The sequence below is a fragment of the Saccostrea cucullata genome, unplaced genomic scaffold, assembly GCF_032062105.1.
Source record: "Saccostrea cucullata isolate Sc308-1 unplaced genomic scaffold, CSIRO_AGI_Scuc_v1 ctg679, whole genome shotgun sequence".
Lineage (NCBI taxonomy): Eukaryota > Metazoa > Mollusca > Bivalvia > Ostreida > Ostreidae > Saccostrea > Saccostrea cuccullata.
In genome coordinates this window covers 117,116-140,815 of record NW_026918760.1, presented here as the reverse complement: position 1 = coordinate 140,815, position 23,700 = coordinate 117,116, and the positions used below count along the sequence as shown (strand labels likewise).

Sequence of the window (23,700 nt, the reverse complement as noted above, 5' to 3'; positions counted from 1 at the left end):
CAACAAATAAAGGTAAATCACAATTTTCAATGCATATATAATGTCTATTTTTGCAACAACAAAAAAAGTGGGGAGGGGGCTAAGCCCCCTAGCCCCACTCCCATCCCGGTTCTGCCACCTATGTAAACTGTACAGTTTTGTAACTACACGTCTTATTATTTATTGCTCTTACATCCATGACACGTTTTTATGCCATTGGCATAGAAATTTCGGGGTACATAGATTTTTCCCTGCCTGTCTCTCTGTCTGCTAAAACGTTAATCTTAAGACTACAAGTATATATGAAATGTTTGTTCAAAGGAATAAAGGAATATATAGGAAAAATCTTTTTAAATCTTCTTCTCAAGAATCACAGGGCCGAGAAACGAAACTTATTTGGAAACATCCTCATGTTGTGTAGATTCAAGTTTATTCAAATCCTGACTATCGGGGATACTAGTGGTGCGGGGTCACAATGGACGGCCAACGTTTTACATAGGAATTTATAGGGAAAATCTTAAAAATATTCTTCTCAAGAACCACAAAGCCAGGAAAGATGAAACTTAAGTGAAAATATTCTCGTGTAATGTAGATTCAAGTTTGTTCAAATCATGAATTCTGGGGGCAGGGCAGGGCCACGATCAAAGTTTTACATAAGAAAATATAGGGAAAATCTTCTTGGACTTTCATTATTACAATTCAAACTCCCCATCACCCAAGAATGATTTGTACCAAGCTTGATTTATAGTGGTTCTTAAAAAGAAGTTGAAAATGTGAAAAGTTTACAAATGGACGGACAATGGATGATCAGAAAAGTTCACTTGAGCTTTACACTTTATCCTTGGCGAAAAATTTTGAAGATGTATACTTCTTGACACAAATTCTTTTCTGAGATCATTACTTTGGGAAACAACATTTTAGATCTTTTGATCTTGAACTTTATTTTCACACAGACTGCCATACAAAGCAGTGTTTCACAAACATTCATTGCATCTGATTGTAAAAGAAAATGAAACGTCATGTAAATAAAAAATATTTAATATATATATCACAAGTATGCATGAACAATTCATTTGTATGCTATGCCATCTTTCTGGTAATTCAGAAAAATTTCAATTTGAACAACTTTAATGCGGTTTATACTATAGTACTTGTATTAATTTATATTAAATACAAGCACATTCTGTAGTGCACTTTTAAAGCTTTTCTTAGTATTTTTTAACCTAATTCTGTTGCAATGCTTCAGTTTTTAAGTTTCTTTACTTTCAAAATATTGAGAATTTATTTGTAAACTTCAAACTTCTGTACTTTTTTCATCCCCACATAATTTGCCACAGTTAATTGCATTTGAATGAAGGTAGTATAAAGCATTTGACAAGAACAAGAGGTCCCTCACTCCAGCTATTTATCAATTCCACTTCTGTCCTTTACTAATAAACTCAATCCCAACTATATACTAATATAAATGAAAATAATTGAAAGACAATATATTTTAGCAACCCTGTACCTCAAACTTATTGTTACAAGTACTTACAGAAGCCTTAATTTTTAGACCCTTTGATATCCGGTGAACACAAAGAGTGTATGTTTTCTATAAAATCCCTGTAATGGACCATGACTTTTAAAAAATTTAAAAGACCATAACTCAAATCAGTTTGGTCTTACACTGTATATTTTTTCACTTTCATGCTAAATTCCTAAAAGAAGTATATAAATAATACTAAAAATAAACATACTTTAGCATACTTTGCAGGGCAGGATGCAATAGAAATTGTCTTTTGACATACAAAAATACAGGAATGCTAGTTATCTAATCTAATGAGAGTTGTCTCTCCTTATCATAGAACCTTAAAAATTGTTCCAAAAAGACATGAACAACCTTCAAACTTGCATCAGAAAAATGAATTTTAAACTACAAATGACAAAGGAAACTTATAATTTTACATTTACAATACAGCAAATAAAAAAAAGAAATAAAGCACAAAAGCAAGCATCTTCAAATCAAAATGACTACTATAAAAATTGATATTATGCATAAAGTCAATCTACAGTTAGTGACTCATATATTGCATGTCATTAAAATGGCAACTGTCGACAAATATTTAAAGAAATATATTCATGACTATCTAAATTGCACTGAAGACATTTTCATTATGTTCTAAGACAGATTTCTCTGGATATATCCTTATCCATAATCAATTAATAAAATAAATTACCGGTAGTAAACAAAATTTCTGACAAGTAATTGGAACAAAATGTGAACAATATAAAGAAAATTGAATGTCAACATAAGTACAATTAACTACTGTATTTGATACATTTTGAGCATTTCCTATTAAAAAAGGTGGAATTATTTGGCACATAGCAAAACATTATGATAAATAAAGCAGTATATTTCTGCTCTACCTATTTTTGAAAAATAAATTAATTACTAAACTAAACTTTAGTATGAAACATAAATAAATTACATTTATCAAGCAAAATATATTTTAGTAACTGTTAATACAGATTAAGGGTTGAGTAAAACATATCATAAATAAATATTTTTATCTTTCACACTATAAAAAAATATATATTCCGCAAAACAGATCACAATTCAAGCTGAGTTTTACATTCAAAAAACATGAAATTGTTCAAATCAAAATTTAATTTACTTCATGATAAAGAATACCCTCTGCTTACACATTTACTCCAAAATCAATTTTAAACAAACTCATTTATTAAATATACTTCATAATAGCACATTTCATAGAATATAAAGATAATTTTTCTTTAGTCTTTTAAGATTTTAAAAGGTAAGATAGACTGAATAAACTAGCTGTGAAAATAATATTGGACTTAATTTTAAATATGAAATAATACAAAAAGAGACAGATCACCTTTTTTCTTTTAGGACATATTAAGGATATGAAATCATACTATTAAAAAGCACTTCCCACAAACATTAAAATAACACTGACATTTTCCACAACACAATGATGTACACATATATCAATGTCTTTCAATTCAAAATATAGGAGATTTTTCCCCCTGGTTTCATTTTTTTTCCTTTTCATCCTTTCATTCGCTTTTTTGAAACAGAGCTAAATCATTAGTGTGGTAGGGCAATTATAATTGAAAAACACTACAGCGTGGCAATATAATTACTTATAGAAGGACTTTAAATCAATGGCCCTTCTATTCAATACAAATAACCTATATTGACTTGACAGATAAATTATATACCGGTATATCAATTAAAAATTGCTTTCATTTTTTTTTACCTAGAATACCAATATTGAGATAACAAGATTTGACTGTAACAAAATGTTCCATCGTCTTATTTAATAACATTAACTGTTATTTCTTTAAAACTTTCTAATCTTGTTTTAATGCCCCTGGGATTATGACAATTGGTATATCAATTTCTACCACCACAAAAGAAAGTTTATAAACATGTACATGTTGTATTGGCAAGTCCTGCATAAATTTTTTTTTTTCATATGAGATCTAACTTGTTGCTACAGCATCAATAAATCTAATATTAGCACCAAAAAATCATCATCCAATCCAAATGATTGTCAGTTAATTTTAACTGTTTAGAATGTGCCAATTTAGGTACAACGTTGTGAAAACAAATAACATGCAAAATAAGTGTAAAAAAAATAAACAAAAAAAAAACAGTCACTAAGTACTTACTTGTTTTTTTTTATGCATGGAATGTTTACCAGATATGTAGCTTTAAGATAGGGTGTGGAAAATCCCAAAATTGGAAATTTTTTGCAGATAGACTAGTGCTATTGTATAGGTGTATACTTATCATAGTCATGTGCATTCTATATGAAAATTGAAGTTAATATAAGTAGAAAATGCCATTTTAGTAACACTGAAAACATTGCAATACCTATCGCAATATAGTTTAAAATATCACAATACAAAATCTCTGACCAATACCTAGCCCTAAGATACACCCTTAAAAAAGCTGTTAAATTTAGCATTTTATAATATTGTATTTTTCTGTTACATAGCTGCATAACTCGCCAAACTGCAGAATTTAGTACACATCACATAAAACATATAAGTTATGCATTATACCGGTAGTTAAATTTGAAATTTGTTTAAAAATCTAACAAAGCTTTGTTGAAACCCAAACATAAAAAAAAAACATCAAAAAAACAAAAACATTCAAACATTGTATGAAAAATAATTTAAGCAAAATAGCATAACAAGCACAAGGCAAAGTAAAAGGCCGTGTTATAAAAGCAGAGAGTAAAGCTTTCTGAAGATGTGGATTTTGGAGAGCAAATCAATAAATCACAGTCTTCAATGAATATCATTGTGAACAAAAATGAGCAAAGCATCATTCTAAATACAGAACAATGAGTCCTCAATATTCTTTTAAATTGTGCATAACATTGAGCTTGAAATATCTTTTCAACTGTTTTTCTGAATTTAATATCTTTTCTATGAAATTTAACTGTTGAGCTAACAGAATATGCTCAAATGTATACACTTAGTGGTAAGCATCAATTTATATGTATATTTGTATAACGTAAAGCAGTATAACAGTATACTCATCACCATTCTAATTGGCATCACATGTATCCTTTTGTCTTTCAAATCCGATTTAAGGGCTCATAACTCCTGTTTGTACCTCATGACCTAACCACATTGCACTTCATCAGTAAAGGCCTTCAGAACTCTTGGAATTAGAGCACAATCCCTTTTTTAATTAGTAAGTTGAGAAGTTCTATAATGATGGCATGTCTGTCACCTGACCTCAGATATAGTGTTAAGATTTGTTTTATCAGGATTAGGTTCTGCAATCTCATCATACTGAAATATCTGAACACTAGTGTCTCCTGAATTTGGACTTAACTGGTCCACGGATAAACTTCTCCTGTGACCATTACTGACTGCGGGTCTCTTGGGTACTCCCTCATATTTTGGTGACAACACAGATTCATGACTCCGGGATAGGAGGATTAGGGCTGTGTCATAATTTGGGGGAGGTGTCATTGGTTCCTCCGAGGAAGCTATCCTGTCCTGTAAAGCAAAAAATATCAACTGTAAACAAGAATTTACAGAGGAAACTGTAAAGAAATATTTATCAAGGAGGTTGTAAACAAGAATATATCTGTAATTAATTATGGAGGAAGCTGTAACAAGTATTTATTGAGGATTCTGTAATAAACAAGTTCTTTTATTGAGGAATCCAGAGATTTTTAATTGAAGAAGCTGTAAACAAGCTAGTACAGTAAAACTCAGTTATAGCAAAGTCTTTGAGACCTGTGAATTTAATTTGCTATATCCATAATTCATTATATCTATATAACAAAATTGTTTAACTATATAGTGCGAATTCACAATATGCACTTTTTCCTTCAAGTAATACTACCAAATATGTTAGCGAAGCAATTATTACAAAACATACCATGGATAACTAAGGTTTTATTATAAACTGAATTTTATATAACTTTAAAATTTTACAAAGAATTGCCAAAAATTTTGTCGGGGACCTCAAAAAACTTTCCTATATCAGTGTTCCTACTAAATGAGCTTTACTGTATTCATTGAGATATATCTATAAACAAGTATTAAATGAAAAATCTGTAAACATTTTTTTTTAACTTGAAGTTTTTAAAATAACTATTTATAATTGAGGTATCTGTTAACTAAGTATTTATTGAGGAATCAGTAAATTAAATCTTGAAGATTTTCATCTAGGAAATATTAATGAAGGCTTATATACAGAGACATTCAGGCTCTTCATGCATAATGACTTTTTATTGAAATTAAAATTTTGCAATTTTTTTGGCCATAACCTTGTCTGGTCCAGATCTCCTTTGGTCAAGGTCACTGTGAATCCCTTTTAAGTTAAGTTTTAACTTCTCATGCATATGATTTACAAATTATGAAAAATATAATCTGATCTGGTAGACATGTGTAAACTGATTATTATTTCCTATCACAGGCATTTGACATCTTATTTTTTCCTCAAATCAACCCCACTTAGTAGTTATTACACACACAATTTCTTATTTTTCTTTCAGTTATGTGTAATACACAATCATTTGGCCAAATAAGATATTATTGATAACACAAAACCAACAATGTTTGTGAAAGCAATGGTAGTTCAAATCATTGGGTTTTCCAACCTTGCATTCCCAAATATTTACATTTTCTGTGTTGTTCACGTATGATACAAACTGATAAATTGTTTTTACAAATTATGATTACCACTTTTTAATAAACACGTGAGTGTATTTAATTGAGTTTGTATATATCAATATATAATACATTGATTGCCTCAACTTTTATGAAGTCACAATGAGGCTACAAAGATGGTAAAAACAAAACTAAAACATAGGACAGCTGGAGATCAAAATTATGTGTTCATTTTTTGTTGGTTTTAAGTTAAAATGTTAAATGTAAGCTAAGTTTTTTGAATGTTATTGGAGTGTAAATCATACAGACTTACCAAACAGATGTACTTTTCTCATGAGGGATGTTAAGCAAAATACATCATTCAACCATCAAAATCTAGTTTACTTCATTAAATATTCTGAACTTCTTAATCTACACTACCTGGGGATGCTTCCATATTAATATGACCAATCATGGCTTTGCTGTTCCTGAGAAGATCTTTAAAGATTTTTAATAAATATTTCTGTATGAAACTTTGACTACCCATTTTTGCCCCACCCTACCCCGGGATATGATATGAACAAAGTTAACTTGAATCTACACTACCTAAGGATACTTGCACATGAATAACACCAATCATTGCTTTGCTATTATTGAGAAGATTTTTCGTTTAGATTTCAGTGTTAAACTTTGATTAACCAATTTTCCCCCTCCCCCAGGTCATAATTTGAACAAACTAGAATCTACATTATGTCAAGAAGTTTCCCTAAAAATTCCATCTTTTTAGCCCACTGGTTCTTGAGAAGAAGATTTTTAGATACAATCACCCAATTTTCACTATTTCTTAGTTATCTCCCCTTAGAAGAGGGTATGGCCCTTCAATTGAATAAACTTGAATTCCCCCTACACAAGGAAACTCTGTGCCAACTTTGGTTGAAATTGGCCTAGAGGTCTTGAGAAGAAGATGAAAATGGGAAAAGTTTACAACAAGGACAATGGACAAATTTTGATCAGAAAAGCTCACTTAAGGTAGGATTCTTCTCACATTTCTTGTATTCAAAAATTAATGAAATTTTCACAGAATCAAGAGGACAATATCACTAAGTGATGGTATCAGTGAGATTAAATTTGACCGTTTAATATTAGAGACAAGGTCAGGTCAAGGTCATTACCTTTTTCCTGGACATTAAGAATAAAAAATTACTGTTTCCAATCATGCAATCCCTACTTGTAATTCAAAAGATTGAATATTTTTCTTTTTGCATAAAAAGATACTATCATAGAGGGCTTATAAGATGATATTACGGAATTGACATGGATAATTCAAATAAAATGGATATTTGCTAATCCGTATTTCCTCTACTTTTCTTAAATTTTTAGGATTTATTAGTTATTTTTATATGCTTCCTATATTTAACTTTTTCCAATTTTCACATATAGTAAAGTTGTCACATAAAGGTACAAAATGATACAAAAACTAAAAGTTTTGATCGTTTACTAAAAGAGAAATAACACTTTTTACGGATTTTTGGATCAAATCTGTACTTAGATTTGAAGCATTTAAAAGCCAACATAGTTCTAGTGTGTGTGAAAAATCTTAATTATTTGATATATTTTGATTGCGTATTATAATTATAACTAAATTCAATATTCTATAATAATTTTGAGAGGCAAAAAAGAAGATATTTTCATACGCCACCATTCCGCCAAAAATATAGTGCCTTGTTTACCATTTCTATTTAAAGTTGTTTAATTGTGGTGAGAAACGAAAAATATGGTCTTTTAAATCTCTTAAATCTAAATATATAAGACATATCAACAAATGTACTTTGAATATTCCGTCTAGTCAGAAACCAGAGAAGAATCCTACCTTAAGCCTTTGGCTCAGGTGAGCTAAAAAGAGATTTATTCTGAAATGACAAAATGTAGAAATATGTAATTTATGATTGATAAGTAAAACAAACCCTTCTCTGTAGTATTTGAGGTGTAGGTGGGTATAAGTTTGTTGTGATAACTTCATCGTACGTGGGAGGAGGTAAAAATAACGACACTCGGTCAGCCTCGTCGTTTGTTCCACTGCTGCGAACTACAATCAACCAAAACTATATTATCAACATGATTAATTGTCAAACAACAATGTTAAATAGTGACAATTAATTTTTATTTATGTTAAATCAGTTGCAATACAATGTATAATAATCCAATGCACAAATGAAGCTGAGTAAATTCTGAAGCTTTTTCTTACCAAGTGTAAAGAAGTTTGATTTCTGTTTATAATTTTTCTTGTATCAAGTAGTTAACATTTGACTAAAACTATATATAAGATACTTCTTGGTGAATTCAACATAAATGAAATCCACACTTTACCAAATAAAAAGAATTTGTTGGCTTTTGTTCAACAGTATTATTCACCCTAATGAATAGGACAGTGCTGGCGTTTACCAATCATGAAGCTTAAATGCAACAGCACCTGATCGATTTAGATGACATTTTGTTGTAAAAGGCATAAGATTTCTTGGGATTCTTGGAGACAGAGTGTTCTAAATCTTCCATTTAATATCGGTCACATATTGGCAAATTTATTCTTCTCACAGCATTGTGCAATTCATATTTCTTTTTGTTACCCAGGAAAATTGATCTTTTTTCCAAAACAAGCATTCAAAAATGTTTGGATAAGATCCATGATTACATGAATATCTTCTCAGAAAATTTAATCAATTTTTGGGATTTAGTTGATCATGCTAGAAATCTATAAATCTATACTAATTTTTAAAGGTATTTTATTGCATATATTTTTAAAAATAAAAGACAAGGTAGCAACATGATAAGAAAACAATAACTATAGTTGATTTTATTGTCATCATGAATGTTAAAAGTAGAGTTAGTCAAAATATACTGATTCTTTTAATTTACTGTACATTCATCATCAATGTTCTTTACTCTTTAGAATTCCCACTAAGGTCTTTTAATTAACACCTGAACCTACAACTTGTCATATTTACTGACGCACGTGTTTAAGACTGCAATCATGGTAATTTTATACAAATAGGCTGTAATCCAGCAGTGCATCAAATTTCTCCGTACAGTATAACAAAATTATATAGAAGCTTCAGGACCTCATTTAAGAGACATCCCATTTGAAAGTATTTTTCACATCCTTTATCCCTCAATTGGATTTGGCTCTTCATATTTCATCACTTTAAAGTCCCTATATATATATATATATATATATGGGGAAAAAATATTTGTTGTTGAAGGTGTACAAAAATATTTATCCCTTAAACTTTACTTAGTCACAGTACTGTTAATAATTTAGATATTTCAAGTCTATCTTTGTGTGTACATCAATCATGGTCGACAAAGACAAGATGGGAAAACTTTATAAAGTCTTTAATGGTCTATGTGTAAAATCTAATTTTCTTATGAACAGGAAGACTGTTGTAAATGTCTTCATTATAGTCCAGTTGTACTGTAGTTAATAAGAAATATAATCTGAGGCCATTAAAGGATACATAAATCACACCTAGGCCAACCTGATTATGATACCATAAAAAACAGGAGTCCTGCCATAAATAATTGTTAATGCCAATACAAAATCTTAACTCTGTGTAGCTTAATACCTGACATTTTCAATATTATTTACCATGATCTTGAATATATGTGATCCTTCAAATTTGCAACTTAGTGAGAAATCACATTAAAAGTTATATGTATACACCCTTTCTACAAGTTCAATGTATAAAATAAAATACAGGTCTCTGCTGCCATTAAAAAATACAAATGTTCTTATTTTTTTCTTATCAATTTGTGTGACAAAATCTAAGTGTTTTTTTTATTAGTAAATAAGTACATTGTATTGTTAAAATGATAGACATCTTTAAATTTATCATCTTTGACCAAATCTTGACGTAAATATGCTTCTGTCAACCCATTAAATTCAAATAATATAATATAAGTAGAAGCCCTTAATGCATTCCAGCATTATTTAAAGTTTTAATTGTAAATTTGATTGTTTTCTTTTTTGGTGTAATAAAATAGACTGTAGTCTTTCTTAAACTTTAAAACAAGCTGAAGAAGTCCAATATCCTTGACATTAGTTATTAATTTCCTCTCTGAAATTTTTGTGATCTTGTGCTTGACTCAATAATCATGCAGTCTCCATTTTGAAAAAGTCATGAATAAAGCTACAGTGTTCAAAGGAATGCATATGTTGCTCTGGTTATAGCATAATTAACAAGAGGCCCATGGGCCTTATAGGTCACCTGAGTATTATGCAACAACTTTCCAGTGATTGAATTTGATTCATGTTTAAAGCCAGATGCTATGGCATTCACAATTTTGAAAGAGGCACCATTGATCATCATATCAATACACTTAGCAGTTGCTTAGTTTGTTTACTTATTACCCATATGCAGGGTAAGGGAACAAAAAATGCATTTCAACTAATCAGTAATATTCAGCAATAATCAATAGTGCCCCTACCACACATGAACCCCTGACCCTTAGGCCTTGATATTTGATTAATACCAAGGAGCAGATTTCAAACCATTCATTCATTTTCAGTATATAAGTACAGCCCCCCCCCCCCCTTCTATGGTACCCTGACCCTGGGGCCTTGAAATTCACAATTCTGGAAGATATGGGCCCTTGTCCAGCATAACTATATAGGTAGTTCATCTGCTTAATACCCTGGAGCAGAGAAGAAAATTTTCAAAGATTTAATGTATTTTCACTATATAATCAATAGAGCCCCGCCCTAACACCAGAACCCCTGACCCTGGGGCCATAAAATTCACAATTTTGGTAGAGGCACTCTTGCTCATCATAACTATGCACTTAGTTAGTTTATTTAATACCCAGAAGCAGAAAAGATTTTCAAAGAATTCATGTATTTTCACTACATAATCAATAGAGCCCCGCCCTAACACCAGAACCCCTGACCCTGGGGCCATAAAATTCATAATTTTGGTAGAGGCACTCTTGTTCATCATAACTATGCACTTAGTTAGTTTATTTAATACCCAGGAGCAGAGAAGAAGATTTTCAGAGAATTCATGTATTTTCACTATATAATCTATAGAGCCCCGCCCTAACACTAGAACCCCTGACCCTGGGGCCATAAAATTCATAATTTTGGTAGAGGCACTCTTGCTCATCATAACTATGTACTTAGTTGGTTTATTTAATACCCAGGAACAGAGAAGAAGATTTTCAAAGAATTCATGTATTTTCACTATATAATCAATAGAGCCCCACCCTAACACCAGAACCCCTGACCCTGGGGCCATAAAATTCACAATTTTGGTAGAGGCACTCTTGCTCATCATAACTATGCACTTAGTAAGTTTATTTAATACCCAGGAGCAGAGAAGAAGATTTTCAAAGAATTCATGTATTTTCACTATATAATCAATAGAGCCCCGCCCTAACACCAGAACCCCTGACCCTGGGGCCATAAAATTCACAATTTTGGTAGTGGCACTCTTGCTCATCATAACTATGTGCTTAGTTGGTTTATTTAATACCCAGGAGCAGAGAAGAAGATTTTCAAAGAAATAATGCATTTTCACTACCTACTTATTTAGCCCCGCCCTAGCATTAGAACCCCTGACCCCAGGGCCATGAATTTCACAATTTTAGTAGAGGACTCATTGCTGATTACAATCATGCAAACAGTTTGACTGCTTGATGTCCAGGAGTTAAGAAGAAGATTTTTAAAGATTGCATTAATTTTAGTGGTTTTGGCCCCACCCCTCAGGCCCCAGGGGGGCAGGGATCATGAAATTCACAATTTTTGTTCCCTTCAGCCATAGATGCTTTAGGCCAAATTTGGTTGAAATTGGTTCAGTGGTTGCAGAGAAGAAGCTGAAAATGTTCAAATGTTAACGCACAACGCACGACGCACGACGGCGGACGAAAACGGATAGCAATAGGTCACCTGAGTTTACTCAGGTGACCTAAAAATATAAATCTATGACAGGCCAGCAATACATCTGTGTCACCCGCTTGGCGCAGTGGTTAGAGCGCCTGCTCTAGAGTCACAAAGTAAGGAGTTGATTCTTTTGTTGAGGGCTCAAATCCCACTGTGGGACTTGGAGAGTCTGGAGACCGATCCTTCAGATGAGACCATATAAACTAACGTCCCATGTCAAAGTGGATGCTGGCACAAAAAAGATCCCTCCTTGCTCAATGGCCTTGAGTGCCGAGCACAGGACAAAATTTGCAGCTCTATGCTGGCAAGTGGTGGCATCTCCATACGAGTGAAAAATTCTCTACAGGGACGTTAAAAAACATACAAACAAACAATACATTTGCATTTAAGTATTATTGCTCATGATTTTGCCTGCAAAGAAAAGTTATTCATGGATATTAAGACTGCGATAAAATAGTATTTATTAAGAGTGTGACTATCAAACTGAAATATGATTCAGAATTTCTGTAATCCTCAAAGCTATAAAGAATAAAAAAATATTTATTTCTGAATTCTTTGGTTTAATTCAACAATCCCTTAGACTTGTAACTAGAAAAAGATTTCAGTCTCTCTTTACTGCAATTGTCAATCTACGGTTTTATTTGAAGTAGGATCCATAAATCATTAATGGTATATCAATGCGTATTAATATTAACTTTTTTCAAAGTACTAAAAGTTCACTTTGTGTGATAACTGTATATCAGATATTTTTAAAAGTACAGTGTGATGATACAGTTTGTAAACATGTAATATGTTAATTACAAGGTGCTGCTTATCACTAAATTCATAAGTCATACCTGTAAGATAAATAACCATTCAGAGTATGGTGGAAGTTCAGGGGTAAAGTGATCTTTAACAGTAAGTATCTTTCAGAATGTCTAATATAAACTGTAAAGCTAAAAAGCATGGACTTATCTTTATGTGAGAGGGACTTCTGTTTTTTTGTTGTAAGCAGTAAATGTGTATTAATGAAAAGAGATAGGTTTACCTGATCGACCTCTAACATGGGAGGGACTTCTGTTCCTTTGTTGGAAGCAGTAGAGGTATAGTAATAAGCTAGCTGAGAAGGGATACTTAAGACTTACCTGATCAGCCTCTAACATGGGAGGGACTTCTGTTTCTTTGTTGGAAGCAGTAGAGGTGGTATAATAATAATGCTAGCTGAGGAGGGATACTTAAGATTTACCTGATCGGCCTCTAACATGAGAGGGACTTCTGTTTCTTTGTTGGAAGCAGTAGAGGTATAGTAATAAAGCTAGCTGAGGAGGGATACTTAAAATTTACCTGATCAGCCTCTAACATGAGAGGGACTTCTGTTTCTTTGTTGGAAGCAGTAGAGGTATAGTAATAATGCTAGCTGAGGAGGGATACTTAAGACTTACCTGATCGGCCTCTAACATGAGAGGGACTTCTGTTTCTTTGTTGGAAGCAGTAGAGAACAATAAGGAAGATGACTACAGCCAGCCCCACCACAATCATTATCAGAATGGTGTTCTGGTTCATCAGCTGCTCCTCAGCTGCAACACAGGAAAATACTTCATACATTAATAATTCTTTTATATTATCCATGTATTAAAAAAATATATAAAGTGCATGTTCACAAAGGCATCTGTACAATATTTTCCTACATCCATTTCCATATATTTCAACAAAAAAGTAAAAAAAAAAATATTCTGGCTTGACAGTCCTAATTGGGCTAGTGTACTTTTGGGAGCAAACAAAAAGCTCATCCCATTTTGATTCATTAGGCAATGTGCTCTTACAATTTTATAATACAGAAAGTAACTTTTGCTGTGTATGTATATCACTGCCAATTTCATTTATTGAAAGTGCATTGTACATAAATGAACATCACACTTTATGGCACTAGCTATATCAAATGCCACATTCTATGGCACCAAGATAAAATTTGCATAGATACTTTTGAGATCATTTCACCATTTCACCAAGTAATATTACATGTACAATAAAATTTTATACAGATGGAAATCATGTAGGAAATCTCACCCCCTCCCCCATCTGAATTGCCAACATGTATATAAAATTGTCAATGAATTCAGAAGAAACAGAATTGTATGTCAGATGAAAAGAAATAAGGGATATTTAATTATTCAAAGCAGAATCTAATGTCAGATGACACCGCTCTGCTAAATGGATAATTTTAAGTGCAATTAATTTTACTAGTGAAAATGCAATCTGTATAACTTACGACAAAGATCCACTTGGGATATACAGCTGCCATCTGCACACAATCGATAATTCTCCAACTCGCATCGTGTTCGGTCCAGGCCGGGACCCGCGTCCAGAGTTACGGGAATGTCCCGGGACCGGTTGTTGTGCATCATCTGAAGCTTCATGGAGTTTCTTCTGATTTCATAAAATGGAGTACTGACTCCCATCCTGTCAACAGAAAGAGAGGAGATTTTACCAATGAACTAGATAATAATGATATGAATTCATCTCTCAGGAGAGCTGCATGTCCTTAACTAAATAACATTCACTACACTGCAATAATACCATCTCCGTCGTTGAAATAAGATACCCATTCACACACACATCAATATACAATGTAATACAATGATAATCCTGATGAAAATCAAAAACAGAGTAGAAATGACATCTGGAATTACCCTTTGGGAATGTACCTTTTAAGTACAAATGTACCAATTATATGTAAATGGATTTAATTTTTTTTTTTATCAATCGATTCATAGGGTGATTCAGAATATATTTATGACCTGAAACTTACACGGAATTAATGCTTATCTTTGGGGACAAAAAAAATTAATCATCAATGAGTGTACTGATATCTCTGAATATGGAAAGTCCTGATCAAATAAAATTCCCACATGTACTGTTAATATTAATGTGCAATCTACTCCTTGATTTTTTCTTTCCTTGTATCATTGAGTTCAGGTTATGAGTACTTGAGTTTACTAGAGTAATCTATTTCTTTTTTTTTTATGCCGGGTCATTTTTTATTACATTTTAGCAAACCACTTGAAAAATTAAAATCAAACTTCTCAACCAAATATCAATTAGCTAAAATACTCAGACAATTCAAGATTTAAACCAAGTATTTGTAAAATGAGTAATCTCACACTCTCTTTTCCTATTAATTATTTAAACGGATGCTGAAACTATATGCCCTCCATACGTACACAAAATCTGACCCGATATAAATTTTTACATTAAACATGTTAAATTCTTAGTTATATTCAGGGTTTTATTATACTGTAACATGTCTTTATGAATCAAAAAACTCAAAATTCATGGTATTAAGCATATATTATTAAAAGCACTGAAAATTGGCTTGTAATTTGGGAAAATTTATTTGGGGGTGGGGGGTGGGTATAAACTTTTATTTGGAACAAGGTTCTGAACCTGCAAGGGCAGAAGCCCTGCTTGCATAGCAATATTTTCTTCTTTTTGTAGTTATAGTTTCTTCCATCTCCATTTAAGAACAGACATTCCATCACAAATTAAGGCCATTTTTTATGTACAGCATGTTTGATACAATCTCAGAGAGAACATGAACCAAAATATGTCAACACGCAAAACACATGCTGACCAAATTACAAAGAAAGTTATCAACCTTAAGTTTGCTTTCTTCCCAGAATATAAAAAACAAAAAAAACTTCAAGAATGTTCCAAGATACATCAAAAATTATCTTATAGAAATGTATTTCATGAGACGGTGAGTTAAGGCAGGTTATTGCAGTCTTCTTTAAGTCTGTTAAAGTTGATTAAAAGCTTTTATAATTTATATCAAATAAATTGAAAAAAAAACCTTTTCATTGTCAAGAATCTTTGATTTAATCATGTCATAGAAAAATTTCATTCATTTGCAGTGTTGTTTTCAGAGTTTGGTGTATAATGAAATTATGTGCCCTATAACATGAAACGTTGTAAAATCTATAACCAAATTAATAAAAGTGATCTTTCTATGTAAGATCTTTATTTTAAAAAAAATGAATACAGTATGTAACAGTGCAAATTATATTTTTATAGCTGTATGAACACCAGTAGTATTGTATGCATGGTTACATGCAATTTAAGCAACATAATTCAATGGTGTTGTACTATTTTAAACTATTTGTTTGTCTAACTGTTCACACTTTACATGTGCAGTAATACATTAATCAAGCATTATGCAGTCAGACTGACATGTACGTATATTATAATCCATGCTCTAGTCATTGTGGAGTAAGAGGTCCGTGAGTCAAAGATTTCGTCAATATACACACAATCACCAGTACATGTAAATAACTATTACATATTAAAATTGCATGTACTTTTATTTTATTTATCAAGGGTCAGCAAAAGGCCTTTTACCTCTGAAAAACCTAGTTTCTTCAATTTTCACACCTAGAAATTTATTAGAATCAGACACAAAATTAGTGCAATAACCTTACTGGCCGTGGGCTCAGATAGAACAGCATTATAAAGTTGTGAATTGCATCATTAATCCAATTACATTGTAGGTGAGCCATCCCTCCAAAATGTTTAATAATCTAATAAGCTGATATATAGTATTTAAACACAACCCTCACTATATATTGACTGACAAATAAATCAAAGGATTTAAGGTTGCTCTATCATGTCTATAGTGTTCCATCATAAAGGCATCATTTAAAGATGAATCAGGATTTCAAGTCTCAAACACATCTTTTTAGAACTTGTGTATATCTTTTCAAAAGAGCCACTATAACCAAACACTTTCTTCTATGCATCACACAAGGTACAACATCTCAAAATAGTTCAGATTAGTTCATCATGTTCATTGGTTTTAACATGTTAAAGAGGTGGAGATCAACAAATGAACTACATGTGTTTTAAAAGAAAAAAAAACTGAAAATGCATTTTTCCAGAGCCCATCACACTTTCCATTATCATATTTATTTAAGAAATCACTGTCTAGTTAGTATAGTATAGTATAGTCCATTTCAATATGTGCAACCTCTCAAAAGAAAATGAACGGAAACTGAAAATAATTGGAATTTTTCTAAGTTCAAGGGACATAACTCTGTCAATTATGGTGCGATCATACCCAAAACATATCTTGACCTAGATATTCATCTGACTACTCTGTATACTAAATTGTATTTCAATATGTGCAACCTCTCCAAAGAAAATAATGGAAAAAATAATTGGAATTTTTCTTAATTTAACTTTTTCAATTATGGATACAAAACAGAACTTTTAGATTTTATCTGATATACCTGTATACCAAATTTCATTTCAGTATTTGGCTATAAAAAATTCATTTTCATTATAGGTCACAGTGACCTTGAAATAGGCCGTCTCTTCTTCGACACACCTGTCTCACATTTGAAGCAATTACATGTTTGCCAAGCTTGAAAGCTATAGGTCTAATAGTTTTCTCCGTTATGAGCCGGACAGGATTTTTCCATATTTTGCTATAGCATCTTTGTTGCAAATATATAAAAATTGAAATATAAACTTTTTTTTTTTAAATGCCACACATATATAATTAGCTTTAATCATATTATACAATACTAATTTCCCGTTTTAAAAACATACACTAATAACATCAATTTGTTTTAATTTCATTCACACCTATTTTTAATGCATTCTTGATAATGAATTTTGAAAATTAAAAATCCAGCACTGATGCTGAAATTTCCTTGGGAAAACATAATTCCCAATCACCACACTTTCCACTTTTCTTTTATCCCCAAGTCTGGAGAAGGCAAACAAACATCATCATAAAGTTGCCCTTAACTTACGGAAGTCTTACAGAAGTCTGTATTACCGGTAATCATAATCAGCTTACGGTAGTCTAAGAGTCCTATAATCAATAATTAGTACTCACTTCCTTGTACTCCTGTCCACCAATACTACAACTTTTACAGCGTTACTAAAATATTACCACTTACAAATATATGTCATGATATTTTCCACTCATTTGCAGTTGTGTATAAATATATTTTATTTATGTTCTTTATATCTAAGTTTAATTTGATGCTGATATTTCCTGTTGATTAGTGAATTGCTTATACATTATTTGTAAGTGTTTTTAAAGATGTTTTACAATTGTGAAAAGGTTGGTAAAAAAAATATTTTGAAAAATTATTAATAAAAATTATCAATGTAAATTATCAAGGATTAACTTCACAGTAAACAACCACTGAAATGGAGGCGTACAAGGCGATGACACCCCCTACTTTAGAAAAGACATTTTGCTCAATTCTAAAAGTTATATATTTTCAAAATTATATTGTTTATATCATCTTTTACACATTTAAATCTGTATTTCATTGTTTTAATATTGTATTAATAATTTATTTTTCACACACCGTTTTTAAGATATGTAAAACAAAGTTTGATTATCCTAGCCTAATAGTATTCAAGTCTCTCCATAGCCAGGGTTAGGAATGGACAGACCGTTTAACCACTAGCTGCGCTACGAAGTACATGCATTATCAACGTTTGTCAGTGTTATTTAAACGAACGGGTTTGTTGAAGTGTAAATTTTTTAGAAATTTCTGATTTTCACACCTATGTCTTATTAACCACAATGAACACAAAATTAGTGCAATAACCTTACTGAAACCACAAGGAACCACAAGAACATCATTAATTTGTCTCTAAATTTTATCTTAATCCACTGTACAAAAATCATCCTAGGTGACTCATCCCTCCAAAATATTTTAATAAAAACATTTTCTTTGTATATATATATTTAAATACATATAACTATTCTATATATTTCATTCAGACGATTAAAATATTAAGGAAAAGGTTGAAGTACATTGTAATGGCAATATAAATGAAACTTTTAAATACTGATATCAATTATCTGAAGTTTGCATCACATGCCTGTCCCATCTTCCATGTATTTAAAAAAAAGAGTCCACCTGCCTAAATAAAAAATTTTGATTTTTTAAAGTTCACACAAAGTACAAACACATCTAAAATAGTTCAGCATTCCTTGTCATGTTCATTGGTTTTAACATGTTACAAGAGGTGGAGATAATTTCCTTTATTTAGTGCAACTACTGTTACAGTTTTTAAAAAGTTAATAATCTAATACCTCATTTCCAGAGTCTTTTGTCCTTTTAACTTAAATTTTACATATTTTGTAGTTGACTTAATGCATTTTTAAAGCATGCCAAAATTTTCATATAGAATGGGTTCAGATTCCTTTTTTTGGACAAATGAAATAGATTTCACATTTACGTTTCCATCATTTAAGCATTAAGGGACATAACTTGTCAATTATGTTCCAAATTCATTTTTAATAGCTCTAGTAAAGCCATTTTCCACTAAATATGCTTAACTGTCAACTTTGAAATAAAGATTATCAAATAATATAAGTCCTTCAGTGAAGTAAAATGATAAAATGTTTTGAAGATGACATTACTGCAAACATGATTTTGAAAAAATAAAACTTTTCTGTGAATTTTGAAAATTGAGAATTTTTCTAGCTGGGGAGTCCAATTCAAGGGGCATAACTTTGTGCAGTTGAGCTAATGGAAAAGCTATACCCTCACTATGAATTTGTTAATAATAAAAATTTATATACTTCAAAATTTCATTTCAGTATGACAAACCTTCCCATCCCTATGAAGAAAGCAGTACCAACAACCAAGGTCATTTTGACAGGATTTTCATCTGTCAAGTCTAAGTCATATATTACCGTATTAATATACAGTTGTTTGGCCAGTTCTGAATTTTGACCAGTTCCGAATAATTCTTAATTTAAGAGCTGATAATTAATATATTCAAAGGTGTAAAAATAAATTGATACCTATGGAAAGAAGGCTTATTCATGAGTGTTTGAATTATGTGAAGTTTTGATTTTTTGCCACAGTTCTTTCCACTTTTCTTTTCCCCATACTTTTACAATGCAACAAATCTGAATCACCGCGATGCGTAAGTCTGCAGCAAAACCTCTGCAGAGTGTAGAGACACCAATTTTTCACATAAAACAACATTCCAGGATCCAAAATTAGTTTGATATGTACTCTAACAATAATAAAAACTTGTCTAAAACAAATATTTAGAGCACTAGAAATACTAATATTTTACAGTTGTTCTTTTAAAATATTACCCATTTTAAAATATATTCTTTGTTGTTTTCCATTGTAAACTCATTTGCAGCTTGAAAAGCATAAATATATTTTATTTATGTTCTTTATATCTAAGTTTAATTTGATGCTGATATTTCCTGTTGATTAGTGAATTGCTTGGGTACATTATTTGTAAGTGTAACTGAACTGTTAAAGATGTTTTACAACGTGTGAAAAGGTTGGTAAAAAAAATATTTTGAAAAATTATTAATATAGCAATTAACAATGTATTGATTAACTTCACAGTAAAAACTAATTAAGAATATAGGTAACAAAATATTTGTGTTTCGATAACAAACCCCCGCTCTACCAAAATTTTTTTCTCAATTCTAGAAAGTTATATTTTTCAAAATTATATTGTTTATATCATCTTTTACACATTTAAATCTGTATTTCATTGTTTTAGTATTGTATTGATAATTTATTTTTCACTCATGTTTTTAAGATATGTGAAAACAAAAAAGAAAAAGCTTCACCTATGATTCAAACTCAAGTATGAATGAGTCCTTCAGTGAAATCAAATGATCAAATGTTTTGAGGATGACATCACTGCGAACATGATTTTAGAAAAATAAAACTTTTCTGTGAATTTTGAAAATTGAGAAATATTTTGTCTTGGAACGGGGGATTGTCCACCTCTTATATGCCCTCTTTCTTTAACTGCAGTTGAGCTAATGGATGTTAATTTTTTAATAATAATTATTTATAACTTCAACTGTAGTCTCCGGAAAACAAACCTTCCCATCCCTAAAGAAAGCAGTACCAACAACCAAGGTCATTTTGACAGGATTTTCATCTGTCAATTCTAAGTCATATATTACAGTATTAATATACAATCGTTTGGCCAGTTCCAAATTTTGACCAGTTCCGAATAGTTATTATTTTAAGAGCTGATAATAAATACATTCAAAGATGAAAAAATAAATTGATACCTATGGTAAGAAGGCTTAAGTATGAGAGTTTGAATTATGCGAAGTTTTATTTTCAGTTTCGGTTTCATTACCGTACTTGAAAGAGTCAACATACTTTTACAATGCAACAAATCTGAATCACCGCGATGCGTAAGTCTGCAGAAAAACCTCTGTAGAGACACCAATTTTTCACATAAAACAACATTCCAGGTATCAAAAGTAAGTTTGATATGTACTCTAACAAATACTAAAAACATGTCTAAAATAAATATTTAGAGCACTGGAAGATATCAGAATATTTTCGCGTTGTTCTTTCACTAGTCCCGAATACCCATTTTAAACAATATAATAAACTCATTTGTTGTTGTTTTCTTCATTGTAAACATGAGTTATTATCCCCCAGCTTGAAAAGCAAAAAAATAGTGATGGGATGTTTGTCCATCCATCCGTCTGTATGTCCGTCTGTCTGTCTGTACTTCCATCCGTCTGATACCCTTTGGGGTACCCATTTCTGCAATGGTTTGGGCCATTGATATAGACCCTTTCACGGTAACTGCGGTACTGCTCTTTTGCAGGGGCAAAATGATATAGTTTGGTGAAATATGACATAAAGTAATTGTCATATATACGTCATTTAATTATCTCTCAACAAAAACTTGGCCAAACGTTATTATTTTGCCCTGCAATAGAGTTGTACAGCAGTTACCGTGAAGGGGCTTATTGGCCTGGATAGCTCATTCAGTAGATCACTTGACTCAGTTTTCATCATTTAACCCCAAAAAATGAATAGGGGGATTCCATTATACCCAGATACCAGTGCAATAGTAGATTTCACAAACGTTTTCAACACCCCCTTAAAAAGATGTACACTCACGAAACATTTATGTATACCAAGAAAACATCTGAATGTCCTGTTATCGCTTGATCACTGGATACATGGATGTCAATGCACTGGCAAGACAAAGATAAACAACAAGAACAATGTGTACACACATCCACATTGACATTACATAACACTAACAGCTACCGTATTCGAAAGAGAAGGAAAAAATACCTCAATAATTACATTTGGTCAGTCAGATACTTCATTTTCGTCTTCTCCTGTCTTTTTGATGTAATAAATGAGCATTTAAACACATTTTTCGACGAGCATCGTAAGCACTGCACTCCTCAAAAAATTCAATAACAAGTGAGTAACTACTAAAACCGGATACGAACAAACCGGAATAATAAAAGTCAAATCATTTTCATTCCAAAATCCGTGTTCTTTATCTGCACAATTTTTTTTCTTCAAAGTAATGAACTGAAATTTTTGCTTTGTTGAATTTTGTAAAGAGTGTTTTGTCATGTGAATATAAGTGATTTCCTATCAGTTTCTCCCAATCACACAGAGGCGATTTTTCTAATTAATTAATTATACACCATTATATGGGTATATTTTATAGTTATGCTATGAGTAAAACTTCACAACATAGACAAATGCATGTGAATCAGAACAGAATCAGACTCTCATGAATTATCTTAAAAGGCATTCTAAAACGTCTGATTTTGAGGGAAACATACCCCCCCCCCCCCTTCCCTACAGTGTATATCTATCTCGACATGCATCAATTATACATTAATACTGCATGGTAGTTACAACCTGGAACATTATGACAAATAAATTAGCAAAAGTTTAGATGTCACATGCATTTATGAGATTTTGTTAGCTTAATTATAACTGACCATTCTCCATGGTATATTTGCTTTTTTTCCTTCAATAATATGTTATGAAAGTTACAATTTACAAGCTACATGTATGCTTTAATGCAAGACAAGTCTAACACAAAATCAAGGTAAATATGTTTTCACTGACCTAAAACATACTTTGAGGCTTCACCTGGAATATGCTTTTGATGCCAACTGCCCTATATTTTATACATCATCAACATTGCACCCCCACTCCCCACCCCTTTCTGAAAAATAAATTGGTAGTTTATCCCAAAGTTTTTTTTATTTTTACAAACAAAATTCATTTCCACGGAGATACCAGTCTGCAAATTTTTAAAATATATTTTTCAATATTTAAATTTCCTTATCTCAGTATTTGTTACTAGTATACATCATATCTGCATTTATTTTGTGAGCATTATTTTAACAATCTTCAAACTTTGCACAGGCTGATAACACAGGTCTTGGCTGAGCCCCCTGCTTGTTTTAAAGCATATAAACATTCTAACTGTAAAATCACATATTTTCGTGCGGTCAAATTTTCGAGGTTAAATGAAAAAATATTGATTTGTGGGAATTTAAATTCTCATATTTTCGTGTGGTCAAAATTTCGAGCTTAAATGAAAAAATATTGATTTGTGGGGATTTAAATTCTAAGCTGGAAAATGTTTAGTAGTAATGCTTATGGAATTTTACATTTCGTGGTGGTGGGTCTCTCCATACCTAGAAAACAATGGAAATTAAATCTCTACAAAAATGAGTGATTTCACAGTATTTTTATTTTTTCTTTTTTTTTATAAGAAGAGCACCTCATTAAAACAAAGTAAATAAACGGATGAAAATAAAAATGTCCATAAAATGTCCTTTCATGATTTATTAAAAATAGTAAAGCAAAATCAGTTTAATC

General features: G+C 31.4%; 1 protein-coding gene across 2 annotated transcripts; it reads right to left on the bottom strand.

The window, feature by feature from the left end:
- Nucleotides 1–999: 999 nt before the first annotated feature.
- Nucleotides 1,000–22,287, bottom strand: LOC134270676 (uncharacterized). 2 transcript variants are annotated; one of them, XM_062752932.1, is made up of 5 exons: nucleotides 22,138–22,287; nucleotides 14,286–14,476; nucleotides 13,459–13,593; nucleotides 8,070–8,191; nucleotides 1,000–5,004 (listed from the first exon to the last, which is right to left on the bottom strand). In XM_062752932.1, exons 2-5 carry the CDS (start codon nucleotides 14,473–14,475, stop codon nucleotides 4,729–4,731), a joined length of 723 nt encoding a protein of 240 aa, XP_062608916.1. In that variant the 5' UTR covers nucleotide 14,476; nucleotides 22,138–22,287; the 3' UTR covers nucleotides 1,000–4,728. The 2 variants fall into 2 exon arrangements, with proteins under 2 accessions (XP_062608916.1, XP_062608907.1); XM_062752923.1 differs by having other exon boundaries at nucleotides 22,150–22,287.
- Nucleotides 22,288–23,700: the final 1,413 nt, after the last annotated feature.